The sequence below is a fragment of the Psittacula echo genome, assembly GCF_963264785.1.
Source record: "Psittacula echo genome assembly, chromosome: 10".
Classification (NCBI taxonomy): domain Eukaryota; kingdom Metazoa; phylum Chordata; class Aves; order Psittaciformes; family Psittacidae; genus Psittacula; species Psittacula echo.
The window spans coordinates 4,194,849-4,216,426 of NC_137741.1; the positions used below are offsets into that span (position 1 = coordinate 4,194,849).

The 21,578-nt window shown below is 40.4% G+C and overlaps 1 protein-coding gene across 1 annotated transcript; it reads left to right on the forward strand.

Annotated features, from left to right (window-relative positions):
* Positions 1–3,963: 3,963 nt before the first annotated feature.
* On the forward strand, positions 3,964–16,320 carry CHRNB4 (cholinergic receptor nicotinic beta 4 subunit; the record flags this gene model as incomplete). The annotated part of the gene is made up of 6 exons (XM_080626659.1): positions 3,964–4,018; positions 8,543–8,688; positions 9,878–9,922; positions 10,041–10,150; positions 13,141–14,101; positions 16,180–16,320. The coding sequence occupies 6 exons, from the start codon at positions 3,964–3,966 to the stop codon at positions 16,318–16,320; spliced, it is 1,458 nt and encodes a 485-aa protein (XP_080482785.1).
* Positions 16,321–21,578: the final 5,258 nt, after the last annotated feature.

The following is a 21,578-nucleotide window of genomic DNA, read 5'->3' on the forward strand; positions in this document are numbered from 1 at the left end:
TTTTGTTTTGCCTTGCACACTTTATATGGGGACACACCACAGGGCTGTTAAATGAAGCTGCAGCAGTACAACTTAACCCAGAAACATCAGCACCAGCATGGCTGAGGTGTCACCCATCTCTAATGAGACTCTAAGTGCATTTATAAAGTTGCAGAATGTTAGCTCCAGGATAGCTGTTCTATTCTAATAAGCTCATCCTAACATAGGTTAGTAGGGAAAACGATGATTTTACCTGCAGGGGGGCATGATGGATATTTGCAGAGGTTACTTTCAAGAAGTTCTGTTTTCCACCCAACTGGAGAGCAAAGTGTGCCTTGCTGCTGCTGAGATGAGCCAGGACCTTGGCAGATATCATTACAGTTCACTCAGATGTGAGGTCCTAGAAAAACAAAATTTGCCAGTAGCTGTCATTTTCTATAGCAGTTTTCAACCAGAAGGTGACAATTGTTCTGCTGTGTTCTGTAAGGCCAGTATTTAACAAGCTGAGCTGAAGTCCCTCATCAATTCAGTTTAGCCATGAGCTCAGCCCTGAACTTCATTTCACTGTCACAACTACCAAAAGCTGATTGTGGCATTTATTTTGGCAGCAATCTCCCTACACAGTGGAGGTACCTGTCTCATTAAGGAGGCCAACTGCACCCCAGGTTGCTTCCACTTCGGAAGCTCCAGCATTTCTGACTGGTCATTTTCTAATGCAAGGAGCAGCTTGAAACAACCATGATAAATACACAAAAGGGTACTGCCAGTTTTCCACGGCACTTGGACATCTTACATTCCTCATGCATCTAAAAGCCTGAATACCCTAAGGCATGCAAAGCATTACAGTATCAGGAACAAACCCCCAGCCAATTCAGTGGATGGCTGTCTGCCATGCTATTTCCATGCTTGCACACATGTATTAAGATGCAAATCCAGAATATCACATATGCTAACGTCTGCTAAAGACACTTTTATTTCAGGATCTCAACTTAGAGGAGCAAATGGAATCCTGCAGCATCACTGGAGAGAAAAATTGCATAGCACAGAGGATCAAGGAAGACCTTCAGTGGTCTGTCAGAATGCATGCACACAAGTGAATTACAAAGGAAGAAAATCAGATGTGGTAATTCTCCTTGTCCACCTCAGCTTCAGCAGCAAAATTAGTGCAATCAGTGAACGACCTGTGACGCTTTAGCTCTGGTGAAGCATTCCAAATCTATTTTGTTATACCTTGAGCTGCTACTCAAATCTCAAGCATCAAGCAGCATAGATGGTACAAATGCAGTGACTCCAGGGTCCATACATCCGTTATAGCTGTAACTGCTGCAAAAGCATAGAGGCTGGGTTGGCAGATGGAAGGTTTGCCTTTGAGGAGAAGTAGGTCAGATGATAGCTGAAAGTAAAAACAAAGAAAGAGATGCAGCTTTACTTCCTCAGCAGACTGGTACTTTGCTCAGACATACTGAAGACACAGCTCCTTGAGAGCAATTCCCTCTACATTAGCAAAGAACTTTGCCCAGCAGGCTCAAGAGTGTGGTAAAGTCTCTGACCATACAAGCTTCTGATAAGGTAGAAACTAAGCATACTGTAGTGAGAAGCAAAAAGTGGAGGGCTCAGCGTAAATCCTTTGCTTGGGACACATCTCCTAGGATTTGTGACTATTGCAGGAGGGTAATTTTCTGTGTGAATGCTCCCTTTCTACACGCTTTTAGTTAAATGCTGGAAGAAAGCAGAAATACTGTGTTTTCATGCAGTAAGTCCATTCACAGGTACTCACTAGGATTACACTGGCTTTTTTCATCCAAGTAGATGTCCCCACAATGACCGTTCTCCTGTTTGTCTCACTGAAACCATTCTCCTCCTCCTCAGTTCCCACACTGAGGGAAGAATTCCAGCTCCCATACAGAGTCACAGAATGGTTTGGAAGGGACATTCAAAGCTCATATAGTCCAATTCCTCTGCAATGAGAAGGGGCATCTTTAATTAAAACAGGTTGCTCAGAGCGCAGTCCGACCTGATATCTGGGTCTGATATCATGCCTGACCTAAATAAGATAAGCAACAAACCCAGCACATTTTTCTTGGTATGGCTAACAATAACGCAACAGTGTGCTGTAAACATTTTCTGAGTATACAGAAACCATTAACCATCAATTCTTTGATGGTCCACAGAGCTTCTTATCATCTGAGATTTTTGTGTAGCATTAACATGCACTAAATACATCTTTAAACAGAGATCACATGTATATATGAAAGTTTAGTAATTACAGAAGATCAAAGTTTTATATTTTTTAAAGTTAAAAACACATAAAACCTGAGAGATTGTAACTGAGGGTGTTTATTAAAATATTATTATTATATATATTATATATTATATATTATATTAAAGGTATATTAAAGGAAATTGTTTGAGATTGTGGGTGGAGAAGGATGAGAATGTATAAGCCATCTTTCTCATGGTAGAAAGCTGTGCTTTTTAAAGAACTACTGGGAATCCTCAGTGGGAGATATGGTATAGTTGACATACCTTGAGTTTTCAGAGTAAGAGAAGGCAGCAGCACAAACCACTTCATCAAAACTGACTTGTGACAGCTTGTTTTCCAAGTGGAAGTCCTTGCAGTGAGTGCTCTTCCATTTGTCTCACTGAATCCATCCTCCTATCCCAAAGAAATGAGCCAAAAATAACAGACTGTTTATAGGAGTTACATAGATTGTGGATAGTACAATTAGGAAATCTTAGTAGAGTTTCTTTATGTATTGGGCTGCCTCTGATGGCAGCTGCTTTAAAGACAAGTTATAACACATGGGCCTATTTAGTGAAAAAATAAATGTTTCAGGAAGAAGGCAGTGAATCATTCCATGATACACTGACAGTGTGCCTGAAAGCAGCAGCAGGTGACTTCCCCAAATAACCCCAGTCAGGTAGCAGCTGTGCTAGATGCACAAGTCTGGTATGTTATGCTGATAAATCAGGAATGCCTCCACCCCAGCCAATTATGTTGGACTGCTGGGAGATGAGACAAGAGCAGAGCTGCACCCCGGGCCCAGCTGAAGCACAGCTTCAATATATCTCAATATGGAGATAAAGCAGTATTTAGAAGATTACCACCCTTTTTATTTCTTTCTGGGGACTTCAGCCTGTCCTACAGTGCTTGCAAATAGCACATGTAAGATCTCCTTTCCCTTTCCTTTTACACAAGTCTTCCCACGGCAAGTCCCAAAGCACATGATACTCTATACTCTGCTGAACCCTTCAGCTGTAAAAGATCACTTTATTAAATTTCTCCAATACTCCTCTGGAGTGTCTTTATAGCTTCTTGCTATTTCTCAACAAACTGCTTTAGCTTTCTTTTAAAAATCCTGTCAAATGTTGATGATGACAAACTCCGTTCCTCTCCTGCTGCTCCCACAAAGCCTTTTGGAGTTCTAGTTTAGAGAGCTCACATGTGTGGGCCTTGGAGTGGAAAAGGGCAACACGCTTCTTCTCTTGACACAGAAAATTACCCTCTGCTAGGGCTGTAATTTATTGAGATGTCTTTCACTACCAGGTTTTATGGCACAAAGTTACATCCTGCTCTTCCCACACAGCTATTCCCTCACATTGCACTTGTGAACCAGAAAGCCTTCTAAATGCCTTCTAAATGTTACCTAGTAGCAATAATTAAGCAGTGGTGTTTTGCAGATCCTATTGCTTAGCTTGCTCTTTCATTTCCTCTTACTCAACATTATCACATTATGTTCCCTCTTCTTATGTGCTTTTCCTCTTCACAAAGCTCTTTAAACAGCTGCAAAGGGGGAGGGACCACTATGCTCACGAAAACTCCACTTTGCAGAATGCTTCTGCCAGGTCCTACTGTCTGTCTCTTTCCAGGCATTTCATACCTCCAAGATTCAGATTTGATTCTACATCTCTTCCTTTTGCATCCCCGACAACAGAGCTTATTGCCAGCTGAAGAACAGTAATCCACCTCTTCTTGTTACTGCCATGAGGAATACATACACCCTCTTTCTCTTTGTGGTGGGCTCCTTTTATTTTAACGGTAAGTGATCTTTTCTTTCGGATACACTTTGCAGAACAGCAATAGCTTGCGGGGCTTGGAGGTAGGACTGTGCTATAACCTCTCAGACAATTTGTAACAATCACCTTGGTAGGCTGCAGACTTTCAGAGGATGCATGAAATGGATTATTTTAGTGTTGTTTCTGGCTTGCTCGGTAACAGTAAATCCACTATGAGGGATATGGACAGACAGTGAGTTGAAGATAAAATGACAGAACAGTAGGAGATAACAATGATAATCACTAAATAATAGCCCTTTAGATGCTCCCAGGATCATCTGTGATGGGAAAAGCAGATATTGTGCTGAGAGTGAAAAAATACAAAATGAACCATAACCTGAACCATAAATAAGACAGAACTCATCCCTCTCCACTTACTGGCTCAAGTTCATATATTTTGCAAAGTTCATACTTCCTAATGGCTTGATTAGTAGGTAAATAGTATAAATTAAATATGTAAATAGATGCTAAAAAAAAAGAGCAAACATACATTAAGAACATTTTCTTTAGTCCACCAGGATTTCTTGCATATGTTAAAACATATGCTAAAGCCAGCATGAACAGCCTGACAGCAACATGAAATAGTGCATTTACTATGGGAGCTTCTTTCCACGGAGACTCCACCAAAGTGTTCAGAGTGAAACTGGCTGAAATTGAACTAAAACAAAAATGGCATCTTTCCCATAATTACCTATTCATCCCACCGTTGTTTCAGTTTTTCAGTCACTGAAAGGCACCTTTAGAAAACATCTGCTTTGTAACAAAGGAAGAGTGAGGGCCTACTTCAGATTCTGAGATTACATGCTTTTAAACCCATCAGTATTTCCTTTTTGTTTGCATTAATTGCAGTGTAGAAATTAAAATAGTCTTTCAAATACAGTAAATTCACTAGTACTTCCATTGGAACAATCAGTGTTCTAAGAGGTTAAATGAATATTTTTTCTCAAGAGTTTGCTTAGAAGTAACAGTATCACCAAGTAATTTCAGAGAAGATAATGGGATTGTCTTATCGCTGCTTCTCGCTTACTCTGTACTAATTACAGATGGGAATGTGGTATGTCACCACTCTCCACATAAGTTACTTGGGAGAGAGGGAGGAACAAGAATGACAACATATTCTACAATTTATTATTTCTAAGCAAAAGCTATTTCAACATTTATTAAAATAACTGAAGCCAGGGAAACAGAGGAAACATGCCTCGTGTGATATGTTGCAATTTAGACATGGTAACAGTGCACTTGCCTGCATTTATCACCATTGGTCCTTATTCTGTTCTGTGGAAATCACTCCAACATTTTGTCTTTGCACTGAAAATAAACCACACAGGATGACTAGTTATTTCATTTTATACATTTAAATTAGACCATGTAAAAGAGAAAGTTTGCAGAGGGGAGTGAATGAAGTCTGTGGTTTTGTTTGTTCTGGTGTGAAATTGGGTCTTTTTAATGGTCATACTCCTGCAGAGAAAACAAACTTAGTGCAGAATGAGTTCTGCAAGTTACACAGCAATTTGCTCTCCTTGTCAAAGGAGCAGATGTGTAGCATGTTCAGTGAAGCTAAAACAATTTCCCTAGCTCGGGATCCATCCCAACACATTTTCTCTGTTACTGCTTTCAGTACACAAAAAATACTCCACCCCCAAATGAGGACCACTTCATCATTCTTGTTAAAATCCTTTGTCTAAAAGCATCAGTCTCTCCTCTGCAACATTTCTCTTTGGGACAAAAAACAGTTTGCAAGGGAAACTCTGCTCTTCCATTTCTTCTAACTCAGAGGAAGAAGAGGAATTCCAAACGCATGGCTGCTGACATCATGACGTGTGTAAAGACGAACGTGAATGCTTGGCAATTTTGTTCTCATTAGGTGCCATCTGGTAAATATGTAGATTGGTACTGGAAAGTAGAAATTACACAGGAATGGCTCATTTTCACACGTTATTTACAAACAGATTTGCTCTACCGACCTTTAAAGCAGTGCCCTGATGACATCTAGTGGTGTTTGATACAGGCATGAGTGAGATGAGAGATTAGCCCCTTCCATCTGTACTTCTGATGACTGTTATTTAAAGGTTAGGATGGGATGGCAATTTTATAAAGAATTATTCAGTACAGGGACCCCTTCCCTAGGATCAGATCATGTTTCTTAAAAGGATTCATTAACAAATAATTTGTTATAATTAAGTTGAGGCCTGCATAAAGTTTATTGAGGGAGGCAGTACTTTGAGATCTGAGCTGTTCTTATCAGACATGCAGACCCCACAGTAGGGTCTGATTCGCAGACCAGACAACTATAATTACTAAAACCAGGTTTCGAATAATAGGATTATTACAAATTCAGAATGACTTTTGTACAAACGTTCTGCAGTCTCTACTCCTTCCTCCCTGATTAGCAAATCCCTCCATATGCCATAGTTACAGAAAATACAGCATCACAGTGAAAACACATTCAACAATTCAAACAGTGTCCAGTGACCACTATATGCAACAAACCAAATGACAGTGTATTTATATTTGAATGAAAGCCATCTGCTTATGTCACTTCCACATGCAACAGTGGGAGAGTTTGTTAAAAACGAAACCAAACCAACACAATAAAATAACCTTAACCAAGATTCTCTCTTTACCTGTCACAAGGCTTCTCACCATCCTTTTAAACACAGAACAACTTATTCCTAGAGTGCAGCCCCATTTTCTTCACGATATCAAACGTAGCTCTACCTTGATGGCAATACACAAGAAAAAACAGAATCTGGAGCTTAGCAAGGCTCAGTGCAGTTCTAGCTTGTTAAGCCTTTGATTAGACAGGCTTACATTTAGAATAAATGCAATATAGAATATTTCATGGTATAAGGGCTTTAATAATGGCTTGCAGTGTGGTACAAGTCAAGCATGAATCAAAAATCAAACCTGACAAACACACAGGACTATTCATCCAAATTTGTTTTCCCAAATGTCTTGGGAAGTATTTGAGAAGCCCGTTCTGAAGAACAATGTTAGGGTTAAGTATATGGCACAAAAATTGTGCTACCAATGCCATAGCACATGCTAGTCTTAAAAGAATTACAATGAGCCTGGTGTTCATCTCAACCTTTCCCCAAAGCTGTTCCTAGATATGAAAAATCTGTTTGATGTTTCCTTCTTTGTCTCTCCACTTTCTTGCTGGATCAGAAACAAGAAGTTTGAATAGTATTTTTTTAACCTGAGTGGAATTCAGAAGTAACAAGTTGCCTTTTAAGGAATGTACATCCCTGATCACACGGAAACCAGGCACCTAGAAGTGCACACAAACTTTGTGATCCTGGCCTTTTGTTGTCTGCTTTTCTCTGGATCTCATGGATACGCTACAGCACAATAAAAACCCAGAACAAATTAATGTAGCAAAAATTTAAACACTTGCATGGCCAGTGGTTTTTACTGTGTGAAACTGCTCCAGGGCAGAACGGAACAAATATGCTGTAGGTACACTACCCTCATTTCTGCAGCGTCTACTTTTGAGTTAGGTGTCCTTTCCTATGGTAGAATCATTCTATCAATTGGATTAGAATCTGTTTTCATTAACACCTACATCCATCACTGTCAGCCGAATGACACAACACAGAATTACATACAGCAGAATCTCTCTGGGTCAGTCTCTCTGGTCAATCAATTCTTTTGGCAGCATGTTACCAGGACCTTAGTCATCCGTACTATTATGTGGTCAATAGTGGTTTAAGAAGTCCACTAGAATGGCCTTTAAAAGCACAAGCAAGAAGATGATGGACAGATGCAATTAGTTACCTCTGAGGCTGTGCTGCAAGCTGTTCCGCTCCATGGAGAAGGTGCAGGCTTGCTTGATTGTATCCTGGCGACACTGTATTTTGCAGTCACTGAATGTCAACTTTGGCCACCTAAGATTTACAGTATTTGTTCTAGTCCATTAATTGGGGTTTGTTTCCACATAAAATAAGGCTTACATGTTGCCTTAGGGTTTAAAATAAAATAATATCACCACTATATACCAAAGAGATCCCTATCATTAAAAATTCTTACAGCCCCTGGTGCTGATCCTCTGGTTTTCCCTACATACACCAGTCTTTCAGCTTGTACATGTGCCTGCAACTCTGTTTCCTAAGACACTAAACAGAGAATTCACAGCTGGACTCCCTGCATTTGGATCAATGAAACATTCTTCTTCTTTTATTAAGAGGGTAGTCTGCTCCCAGTGTCTATTTCTGAACATACTCCCAAAAGTATCTATCAATTTGAGCTTCACATTTTACTGTGAAAAAAAATCCAAAGCATTCTGATTTATCTGCTTTGGTCTATGCTCTGCGAAAGACAGACAACTTCAGCAGAACAGATACTGGTGCAAGCACCATATCCTTCTGTTCACACAAGCCTAGAGTCTTTAGACACATCAAAAGCCTGTCTTCATAAAATAATGAGGTCTGATGCATAGAAATTCTGTTATCCTTACATCACGTCCCTTGCTCTCCCTTCTATAACCCTGTTATGTGCTGTTTGACAGGAAGCACCGCAGCAGATGCTGAAGAAAAGCTAATGAACCACCTACTGAGTCCTGACAGGTACAATAAATTAATCCGACCAGCTGTCAACTCATCCCAGTTGGTATCTATAGAACTGCAGGTTTCCCTGGCACAGCTCATCAGCGTGGTAAGTTCAAATTAGGCCATGCCTTTTAATTCATCACTACCCCCACAGCTTTCTAAGTGAAAATCACACTGGTATTACTATGTCCCTGTTACTTTCTATTTTACGTAGTACCACACAGTAGGCAGGGCCATAAATGCAATTTACTGGTTTTCATTACTTCAGAATGCAGCTACAACAGGATCAATCCAAGCAATAAAAGACAGCGGCCAGATCTTCCTCCAATAAAATTCCATCAATCAAAAAATCAACATCATTCCACTGATTTCAGTAAAGTTACACCAGGTTAGGATCTGCCCTGGACATTGTATGCAATGCTAAACTGACTTCTGCTGCCTGCATCAGAGAAACGTGGTTGAATGGCCTGAAAACAAGCTACAAAGACAGCTCAAAATCTCATGGCAGATCAGGCATATCAGCAAAAAGTGAAATGTAAAGAAAAAGCCATATTAGTCCTGCCTGGAATAGCTTAACATGGTCAAAACAATCCTCATGTAAGCAACTCCTCATATTCAATAAAAATTACTTCAATGAGCCTGAAAGACATTTTCACTCACAAGGTTAACATGTGTTTAACAGTTCTTCCAAGGTACAAATACACACCTCAATGCCAAGAGAGGTTTAGAATTAACTGCAGTGGGTACAAGATCCAGCACAGAAGCGGGAATAGAATAATTTCCTGAATCAAGGCTTTCAACTCTTCTGCTCATTCCCTGGATAAAAAAGAAGATACAGATGACTGCCTCCCTGCAAGAATTTGTGTATGGGCCAGTGACCAGACTGCTGCAAACATTAAGAGACCTCTATAATTTATATTCTGAAATTCAAGAGGAAAAGAGAGAGGCACTGATGGAACATAAGGGAACCTGTACAAACAGATGAGGTATCTTACACATGTGTGAGCTATTTATCCAGGATATAGTGTCATATATACCAGGTAACTCTGGGACAAGTGCTCCTTCTCTCCTGCAGAATTCCGCCTGGACACTACACTTGTGGGGTTACTGTTTATCATCAGCGTATGCACAAGACTGACAATCTTACCAGCAGAGAAATGCCTGTCTTGAAACACATGGGATAAAATCATGCTGCGCAGTTGGAAATATCCTCAAAAACCCATTAAATAAATCTTATTACTGCAATAAAGTGAAACATTTTAGAGAACAACTTTTCTCTCTCTTTTTCCCTGCAGAATGAACGGGAGCAAATTATGACTACAAACGTCTGGCTGAATCAGGTAACCAAGCACACAGACCCGCAAACCACAAATGCAACTGCTTTCACTTCATCACAGTGATTGCTTCGTTAGTGCTGGTGTGTATACTCCCATCACTACTGTGCAATTCTTCTCTTAGGAGTGGATTGATTATCGTTTGGCTTGGAAGCCCTCTGATTATGAAGGAATAAATAGGCTGAGAATACCTGCAAAACACATCTGGTTGCCAGACATTGTGCTTTACAATAAGTAAGTAAAACTTCTGTAGTTTATGCAGACAGTGAGCAAAATTTTAAGCATATATCAAGAAACAAGACTCAGAACCAATGAAGTAGGTCTTATAAAATTCTAAACCTGAATTTTGTAGCTTTTAAACAATATCAAGTGTATCTGACTGGGGTACTGGCCTCAAAGGTAATTTTAGTAATATCAGGGCTCTGGTTAAAGAAATTCCAGCAGACCTGGAGCACATCTGCAGTGTGAGCTCTTACACCACCACAGAGTCTGTGACAGGGCTCACAACTGAGACACAGATCTGCACAAACTAGACTATATGGAAAGCATGAATTGTAAGTACAAGCACAGCCATACACTGGTCATGTCTGCAAGAAGCCAAGACACCTGGAATTCTATCAGATAACAGGTTCTGAGCTAGATGTCCATCTCCTTCTTTCCCCACCTTTCACTGCAGACTCGAGGATAAATCTGTTACAAAGTTCACATGTACCAGAACAAAATAAGTTAATATTCATTTACAAGACCAAATTATGTTCTGTTTTCATAAGGCATTAAAAAAATCAATTATAAGAATACATTACAAATCTGTCAACATTTGACCCTGTCGCCTTACAAGTACTGAAAAAAAGAGAAGCTTGGTGCTAGACATATACTTTAGTTCTTCTTTCAGACAGACAGCTAATTGCCAACTCTGTTTTGCTTTGTTTTAAGTCTCTATCAAAGCCTTTCAGTGGATGATATCAAGTCTTGGGAAAAAAAAAAAAAGTCATAACTTATAATAAACTTTCATGATACTTTGAAACCCATTGAATTCAGGAACATGCAACAGTTTATGAACATATACAGATGGGGAAACCTAGGAAGTTTATATATAACTGAGTTAAGTCCTTGGAATCCTACTACTGGAAATCAGATTTGAGAAATACTTAAAACTATTGTATTAGTCACAAAATAATTCAGCCAGTGGATTAGGATGTACTCTGCCAGGTCAAATCTTATTCTGGCACATTGTGCCCCCACTGTCAGCTTCCTTCTTACTCCCCAAACAATACCATCTAACAGATCGTAAGAATGGAAAGAAACAGTTGTAAAACGCTTCTTAAATGCCTGGGAACAAGGTTTTAGCCTCACTCTATTAGATTTTTACATTAGTACAAAACTTCAAATTAAAACTGTTTATATATATAATTATAATTATAATTATATTAGATAAATGACAACCACCTCTAGCTTTCTGCTGCTGAAGCACGTGTTTCATAGGCATCAGTCAGTTCAAGAAGGTGCAAAGGAAAACACAAACAGCATCCCCATGCACCACAGCTCTGTCTTTATGTAGCCTGTGCAAAGGACTGCAGAGCACGCTGAAACAGCACCAGCAGCCTAGCCCCTGTCCCACAGCTGAGCAAGGGGCAGCCAGCAGAACCTACACATTCTCAGCCCAGGAGTCTATGCAGTACATTGTAGGGCATAGTGGTAAATCTAATGCAGGGAGATAAAAACATGTGGGAAATAAGAAACTATTTCATGACTAAAACCCAGCAGTTTCACTGGCAATGAACTAATGCCCGTTGTATGCTGTAGCCACTCACTTCTGCATCTGGTTGTTTCACTGCCTAAATAAATTAGCTACAAGGGTCTCAGCTCAGTGCTAGGCACTAGGGTTTGCAACATGAGGGTTTTCCAGAGCCAAATATAACTGATCTGGAGAACATCATGTGCCAAGCCTTGGATCCTTGTAGAACTTCCCTGCTTAGAAAGAAATCAACCTTAGAACTGAAATAGCTCTATTTTCCAAGATTGCCTTGTCAACAAGCATGTGATTCATTAGTCTTTTCAACAGCTCTTAACATTTCCACCCAAATAAAAGGCTGCTACTTAGCCAGACACCTGAACTTCATTTGTTTACACTTGCCATGAGTTTGGCCTCATATTTTGCAGATAATATACTGTCTTTAGGTTATGTGCATTTCTTTAAATCTATATTTATTTTTCAAAAGGAGGCATGTGAGATGTGTCTAGTCCAGACTCTGCAGTCTAACAAAGAGGCTAACCCAGTTTTTAGTAAAAGCAACTGATCAACACAGGAACAAGCCTTTGAGTTTCCTCGTCTGTCAAGGCAGATAATCACTAACAGTTGTTCCTTCCTACTGCTGCACTTTCTTTTAGTAGCCCCATTGGCTGAGCTTGAAAGATCCTACATAACTCACTTGAGCAGACACACTGAAACACTAAATCTAAGAAATATTCATCAGCAGCTGACCACATTTCTACTCCACGATACACCATAGATTAAACAGCCCTAAATTGTTTGCCCAGAAACATTGGACAGGAGAAGATACAGACTAACTTATAATGATATTCCTGAATTAAAAGGCCCAGCATACACAGAAGACTCTCCTGGTGGAAGTTCAGCAGTTGGAGAAAATACAAAGCCAAGAACACTGTGGGTTATCTGTTCTGGTTTTGTAATAAGTAAACATTAACTAGAATGGCACAATAAATTATAAACCATATAAAGCACATTTCCTCTGCCTACACTCTCCCTGCATTTCTAACTAACACTGCTCATCCCTATTTCCTCACCTGAGCTATTCAGGAGTGTTGCTGTGTTCCAGATCAAAGGTACCTTCCATTTTCATGCTGGATGATCTCATTTTTACTCAGTCTTCACAGATATAGTAAGCCTTAATTACGTTAACAAACATTTACAAAACACTTGGAATTTTTTGAATGGAAGAGAGATGCAGGTTTATTATTTAATAATAATTTTCTAAAATAGCTTTTTAAGTATTGGACCAAATATAATTTCTGATTGAGAGAAATGCGACCTTCATCCCCATATCAAGTTATAGCTCCCTACAATATACACTTCCAAATCAAAATATTACTAGACTTTGATTCCAAAAACAACTGAGGCCCATAAGAATGTGTGGTTTGAACTATGTTATTCTTCTTAATGTCTTCCTATCTCCTCTCCTTTTCCTTTCCTCTTGTTTCATTAGTGCGGATGGCACTTACGAGGTTTCAGTCTACACAAATGCAATTGTAACGTATAACGGAAGCATTCGATGGTTGCCACCAGCTATTTACAAGAGTGCCTGCAAGATTGAAGTTAAGCATTTCCCATTTGATCAACAAAACTGCACATTAAAGTTCCGGTCTTGGACATATGATCATACAGAAATTGATATGGTGCTTAAAACTTCCATGGCAAGCATGGATGACTTTACACCAAGTGGAGAGTGGGACATTGTAGCACTCCCAGGAAGAAGAACTGTAAATCCTTTGGACCCCAATTATGTTGATGTGACATATGACTTCATTATTAAAAGGAAACCTCTTTTTTATACCATCAATCTTATCATCCCCTGTGTGCTAATTACATCCTTAGCCATCCTGGTGTTCTACTTGCCTTCAGACTGTGGTGAAAAAATGACCTTATGCATATCTGTGTTGCTTGCCTTGACTGTGTTCCTGCTGCTGATCTCCAAAATTGTCCCTCCAACATCTCTAGATGTTCCACTGATTGGAAAATATCTCATGTTTACAATGGTTCTGGTGACCTTCTCAATAGTCACCAGTGTCTGTGTACTCAATGTCCACCACAGATCTCCAAGTACTCATACGATGCCCCCTTGGGTAAAGCTGGTGTTCCTTGAAAGACTCCCAGCCTATCTGTTCATGAAGCGTCCAGAAAACAACTCTGCACGGCAAAAGCTGTGCAACTGCAAAAAGACAAAAGGAGAGAAGCCAGCCGATTTCTACAAGAACTCTACCTACTTTCTGAACACAGCCTACGCCAAAAAATACGACACGAAAATCACTGAGACTCTTGACAATGTCAGCACTCATCCAGAGTTTAGGTTAAGAACAGGCACCAAATTTTCCCCTGAAGTCCAAGAAGCAATTGACGGAGTCAGTTTTATAGCAGAGCATATGAAAAGTGATGACAACGACCAGAGTGTAAGTAAAAAAGAGAGATCATCCCAGTCTTTCCAAACGTCATCTTCTGCCCTCCTCTGTAACACACTGTTCTTCAGAAAGCATATTTGAACTCCCTAGCTATTCTCAAGTTTTAAGAGAGACTGTAGCTGTAGCTTATAAGAGGAAATAATTTTTGCCATTAGAAGAACTTAATGAATGCAAATTTGGTAAATGAAGCAATTTGGTAAACCCCAATACTCTCCTGGAAAGTTGAGATGAAAGAAACATGGCTGTTTCTACCACAACAGAATGGTGACTGCCCACTAAGTCATTAAATACCCTCGAAAAAGCTGTGCTGCCACATTTAAGTAGTGTTTGGCAGGAAATAAAATAATATTCAGTTCCAGGTCAGAAAAAGAGTATTTTTCCCCCTTGTATTCAGTATGACTGTGACTCGACCCATGGCCAGGGCCTGTTAACCAGAAACACTCTACCTGCAGCTCAAGCATTTATTTACCCAACTGTGCATAGAAGAAGGATTTAGTAAAATTGGCAAAATGCCTTTGCAAACACCCTCTCTGGGTTAAGAGAGGGTCCCTCTCTGCCCAAATGTAGCAAAACAAGGGGTAGAATCGAAATCCTAATGCCAGCTGACCTGATACTTCTTTCGTTTGAGTAAATCACTCGTTATTGGCTATGAGAAGTACTTTATCCAGGATGTGTTTAAGCAATGCTGCTGCCGCCCTGTTCACTTGCTCTACTCATATGCCAATAGCTAACACACTAAAGCTGATATTAGTACACTGTGAATAATACTTGGGAAAACTCAGATGGTTTTGCTCAGTTTTGTTTAGACAAGCACCCATACTTAGGAAAAATCATCCTCACACCTACTAGTATCCTCTCTCTGACCAAGATCCCAATGAAAATCTGGGTTCTCTACTCTTGTTGTGCTCTCCCTCCCTCAGCCAAGCAGATTAAATGAAGTCTGGTTTCTGATCTTGCAGAAGTCCCTTGAGGAGCATGCTGCTGAGTAGTTAATGTTTTCTATTAACTGAAATTACTGTCAATATAAATAAAGAAGATCAGCTATTAACATTAGACATGAGCTTGTAAACACTGAAGCTGAGTGAACAGAAGCAGACACCTCATGGCAGAGAAAAAGGCTTCTAATAGCTCAGAAATTCTAGCAAGAATGTGTAGCACACTAAGCTACAAAGCTTCCACTTTGTGCTAAGACAATTTTCAAGGATATTTTATACATTAAAAATTAATTGAATGTTTTTCACAGGGCTCTTTGATATAACATATCAATTTCTTTGATGCTTAATTTTAATCTCTACTTTCTTCCTTAATTATCACAATCTGGTAACAACTGTTCATGCACATTTACTGTGGTCTGATTTCAGCAGCACACAATTCCCATTAGCATCAGTGGAAATCTAATATAAGACATGGGATAATTGACAACTATGGTAAAGTCACTGAGGTGACAACGTCCTGTGTGGAACTAGAACCAGAGAGAGAGGAAAAAATAACAATTTCTGAGATGCAGATGAAGATGGATGTATTCCCCCTTTACAATAACAGCCTGACAGTTACTTCAGTTTGAGAACAGAATCTAAGGCCATGACTTTCACAGTCAACACATGCAAGGCAAAAAGGGATTTTAATAAAAGCAACAGTATTAATATGCATTAAGACCCTTGATTAAGATGACTGCTGCTAAGAGCAGAACTCTGAAGCTAACCTTGTCTAACAGCAGTAAACACCATCTATTTTTGTCCACTGAGATTAATAGCATATGCAAACTAAAATTGAAGAAAAAAAATCCTTAACTGGATTATACTGTGGGTCCTTCAGGACTGGCTCCCACCAGGCAGCCATGCTCAGTACCTGCTGCATCTAAGACACCTAAGAAGTAATTGCAGTATTTTCCTCCACTGCCCAGAATGGCAGTAGGAGAAAAATCCCTTCCCAAGCCTAAAATCAGTTTATCCCCTGAACCTCGAGATTTGTTTCCATTCATTTTCAGAAATGAAAAATTGGCATTAGCAAGACAAAGAGCAAAAGAATACGACCAATTGCTAATACCTTTAACTGGCTTTTTCTTTCAGGTCATTGAAGATTGGAAGTATGTTGCCATGGTAGTGGACAGGCTGTTCCTCTGGATATTCGTCCTTGTTTGTGTCCTGGGGACTGTTGGATTATTTCTGCAGCCACTTTTTCAAAACCACACTACTTCCATGAACCCTTAGTTGTCATTTAAAATTGTCAGTACCTACATAGATGTTGGGTCTCATCCTGCTCTCTATTCCCCTCTGTTAAACCCACAGAGATGCCAAGTGATTTGCTCTTAAATCAGATTAAGAGTAGGGAAATGGAAAGTAGAACTTGACTTATTGGAATAGGAAAAAAAGTAAAATGAACGAAAACTATTATTTTTTTCCAATAAGTTCAGTACTTCTGATGATATCTTGGCCCTTTTTTTTTGTTACTTGAAGTGTGAACATTACAGAGAAAGGCTTTTACTGTACAAGATGCCATCCTGGCTCACAAGGGTTATTATTAAATAAGTATTTTCCATGCATTGCCTCAGGAAGGACATTTTCTTTCCTCAGAATACTGTAATTTCCCTGTTATAAAGAAGATATCGCTATGATATTTATTTCCTTCAAATGCATCAAAGCTACTTGTGTGTGATATATAATGAGCTTTATAAGTGGAACCACTGTTTCGCTGCTGGAGTATGAACTTGAAAATGGAACTGAGAAACAGAGACCTACTTCTGAGGTAACCACTGTTAGGTTTCTCACGTTGCCATCTCTGATCACTGACTGATCAACAGAGGCCAAATCAATATATGATAAACAAACATGTATATACTCTGTTCAGTGATGAAATTGAAATAAAATGTAAACTTTTCATTTATAGAGATTTAGTCCTCAAGTGTTATTGCAACTTTAACAGCTCATGTAACTGGGGTTCATACACACTTTTATGAAGCTACAGCTAAGAGCACAGGAAAGCAGCTGGAGAAGATAGCTGTAAAAGGCAGCTAGAATGAGAAGACACCTGAGAACAAACAGACCTGCATGTTTTGCTAGGGTTTTGTTGAGGATTTAAGTATAATCCTCAACAAATTAGCTAGGCAGATCAAGGCCCTAGACTCCCATCACAGGACAATCCCACCACACTTTGTCCTGCAGAAAGAGAAGAGGGCTCCTGGCATTTTTCAAGCTAAACCAATCTCAGCTGTTCCTCGGGGTGTTGTCAGAACACAACAATTTTACTACCAAAGATAGGTACAACTAATGTTCAGTGAACAAACTGCTAAACTCCACTACTGCTTGTGAAGGGGATTTGAGGCTGTCCTGTTCCAGGGGAGGATTAGCTGACACCTAAACCTGTGTTCTTCCACAAGTCAGGGGGTTGGAACTAGATAATCTTAAGGTCCTCTCCAACCCCAACTATTCTATGATTCTATGACTCTGTAAATCACAGCTGCAGCTCTATTTGCCCTCATCAAAACCAAGCTACATCTCTACCTAGATCACTATCTCCAGACAGCTACAGATAACTACGTAGATTTCAACATGCCAAAACAGCTACAGCAACACTTTTCCAATTGTTGACAGCAGCTCCAGGACCTTTGTGGATTCCTGTGTTCAGCAAAGGTCCTGGTCCTGCCCATGCACTGAACTCTCAAACATTAACTGTTCTGGACATTTCCCCAGGTGACTGGTGTGCGGCATAAAGCTTAAAAGTGCCAAATGTGCTAAATGTGCTTTCCCCACCTCAAATGTCTTTTTCTCCCTCTCAAACCTATGGAGCAGAGCTATCTCTCTTCAGACAATTGAAACAACAGTCATAAGATGAGATGGAGCACAAACAGCCCCCCCCAGGAGCAGAGGGGTGCCTTCACTCACACAGGAAGATGCTCCCCTATGTTAGGTTATATGCCAGGAGCTGACGTGGCACAGAGCATCACCAGCACACATGCACACACTGCCCCAGCTGCTTTCTCCACTCACGTGGAAGCCAGAGAAGCTGCCAGGACTGTGCAGACAATGTAAAGGTGAAGCCCCTTTAAATCCCACAGTAACCCTGAACAGTGAATCTGAAAGAGGCAGCACAGACTTTAAATGCTTCTGTGAGCTACTACACACTTCTGCAGGGCAGGAGGGAGAGGGACTCACCCAGCCAAGCAACCAGGAGCAAGTTAGCTGCAGACCCTACATCTGCCTGACTGACACTGGACACACGCAGAGTGGAAACTCCTCTCTCTGCTCTTTTCACCCAGCACCAACAGCACTTTTGGCTCTGTCCCACTCTCACCCTCCTACCAATCATCACTTCTCTCCCCAGTCCCTTCTTCTTCTTACCCTCTCCCCCTCACTACCTGAATGCAACTGAAATGAGGCCTCCAATACTCCCATCTCACAGCTGGCCTTATCTTTCTGAGCAGTAATGACTGATGGCGCTTGGCTCCATAACTGCAGCCTTCAGCTGAATTATCCCCTGCACAGACAAAAGTTTCAGGAAGGATTTGGCAGCTCAGCTAACGGCTAACACAGAGCACGCTCAGATGGAGGGCTCAGACCAAACAAACCCAGAAAAAGCTTTCAAAAAGCACCTCACTGTCCCCCAGGAGATCCCTGCAGAACTAGAGCTCCTCATCCAGGGCTCTGGTGCTTTCCATCCACTCTGCCCACTTACTTCTTTTTCCACCATAAGTAAAGCAATATGCTCTTCCCTAGTTATGTTCTTGGAAACCACCAGTGTACTTTTTTTTCAAGTTTCCAGAAATAATTCCATCCACAGAAAACTTTAGAATGGAAAATTTCACCCAAAGTCCTCAAATTTGGAAAGCTTTGACCTCCCAAGACTCTGCTTTCAAAATAGCAAATGCTTTTTCTGCCTAACTCTCAGCAGTTCCACTTACGTAATACCCAGCAGTGTTCCTAGTTTAACTGGGCAATGAATTGCAGGGCTTTCTGATAAGGGTTTTTGGCAAAATTTCAAAAATAAAACATTTCTGAAGAAAACGAAACATTAAAAGTGTCATTTGGTGGCTAAAATGAATGAGAGAATGTCCTAGCGCATCAAACAAAATCAATTCCAACAAGGATGCTGGGGAGGGACTATTCATCAGGGACTGTAGTGATAGGACAAGGGGTAATGGTTAAAACTTAAACAGGGGAAGTTTAGATTGGATATAAGGAAGAAATTCTTTACTGTTAGGGTGGTGAGGCACTGGAATGGGTTGCCCAGGGAGGTTGTGAATGCTCCATCCTTGGCGGTGTTCAAGGCCAGGTTGGATGAGGCCTTGGGTAACATGGTTTAGTGTGAGGTGTCCCTGCCCATGGCACAGGGGTTGGAGCTAGATGATCTTAAGGTCCTTTCCAACCCTAACTATTCTGTGATTCTATGATTTCCAATTTTCAGGTGGTTTACAAGAATGTTTTCCATTAAAATAAAAAAAAAAGAAGAATGAAAGTGGTCATTCAAAAAGTATTTTTTCACTAGAACTGTTTTTCAGTGGCAATGTGGAACCAGGCTTTGCTTTTCTACTTGAAGAAAAGCCTCGGTTGGCTCCCTCCCCATTCCCTACCATTACAAACCTCTTCAAGTCTGACCAAAGCTGTCTTCCATCAGAACACACAGAATTGTCACCACCACCATACACAGGTACCGTCTGTGTCCAGGTGAGCTGATCTGGGACTGCTTCTGCACCCTTGCAGCCACTAGAGAGAAAAGCAGTATTGGCTTTTTATAGAGGGAGCATCAACACCCCAGACAAAGGTGGCAAAAAACTCTTTTCCTTATCACCAGAGTGGGTTAAGATTTGATCTTAACAAAGCAATACACCTCTAAAAATGGTGTGTTTACTGAAAAGAAAAGGCTATGGAGTCTGTTGCTGCAGATCTTCTTGGGTAGATTAGCTTCCTCCTGCCCATATAAATTCTTCTATGTGGTTCTGCAATGCAGTATGGTGATGCCATCTTATCACATCACTCTCCCTAGACATAAAAATATATTCTACCACAAACCTGAGTGGATTTCACCAGGAGCTCCAACATGTGATGTCAGAAACAAAATATCCGCACATACAAACACCACTGAAAATCTCAGTAACATGGCAAATAAATCTAAAATGCCTGCACATCTTGATGCAACAACTCTTGCTACCTTTGCAGATCAGGTGTCTCCAAGTTATTCAGTTAAAGCACTGGCTTTTGGGGAATATGGGTTATGATCCAATCTTCGAAACTTTAGCTCATTTCTAATTGGGACAAAAAAGAAACAAACAAAATCTCATTATAATACTGCTTATAGATAAAAACCAAGAAGGCAGAAAAGTAAAACATCTCATCTCTATGTCTTGGAAAGGCAAAAATATGTATCCACAAAGGGTTAAGCTAAAAGACCAAGCAGCCAAGTTCACTAGAAAAAAAAAGAAATAATAAATAAATCAAATGGACAGTAAAGGCTATTTCCTCCAAGCTAATAGAATTACAGAAATTATCATAAGAGCATGTGTCTGGGGATGGAGTGAATGATGCTCTGAGAGATAGGGCAAACAGGATAAACAAGCTCTGTGCCAAGAGCAGCTGAGCTGAACCCGCTCTGGTGCTCTTTCTCCCAGTGCTACCTCTTGATGCAGTGCCAAAAGGGGTCATCATTTATCCTCTAACGGCAGGGAGTTAAGCATCTACTGGGTGCAGCTCCTGGTCCCACAGGGCTTTCCCCTGGTAATTTCTAAAAACAAAGGTGGAATCCCACATTTTTCTCTCCCCCCGCCCCTTCCCTCCACACAGACTGCCCAGATGTGCACAGCCACCACTGCATAAACAAGCTTTCCATCACCTGGTCGTTCAATGTGGGGCAAAAAGTGACATAAAAGCTAACAAGGAAGCTGATGGGCACCTGGGGAATGAGCCACAGTACAAATCATGACTTTATAATTGAACTTCAAACTCAACTCGCCATTCTCTCCCATCTCCTCCCACCTGAACAATAAGGTTTTGTGGGATCAAGCTGGCATTCTATGCTCTTATTCTCCTTCTTAAATTTCTAACCCATCAAAATAGGATTGGTCCAAAGACAGTTATTCTCAAGAGTTTAGTCAAGCTTGATCTCCTACTCAAACCCCTGGCTCTTGACAGATCCCAGCTGCTATGTACATCACTCTGGGCTTAGATCCTGTCAACAGTAGTACATGCCTTTAATTACTCCTGGGAGTAGCACATCCTTTTTATACAGTCATGCACCTAGCACATTCACTTGCAAGATGAGACACAGGCAAGGAAAAAAACCTCAACATTAACAGCATAATTGGAAATTCAGGTCCCCTGATCGCAGTTCACTGCTAAATCAAGCATCCCTAATGTCAATACCCATTTCAGCACATTTCAATTATAAGGGTTTTATTAATTAAACTTCTAGTAGACTGGCATGAGCTTCTCATAGAGAAGGATCCTGTACAGCAGCTGACTGCAAAAATCTTTAGCAT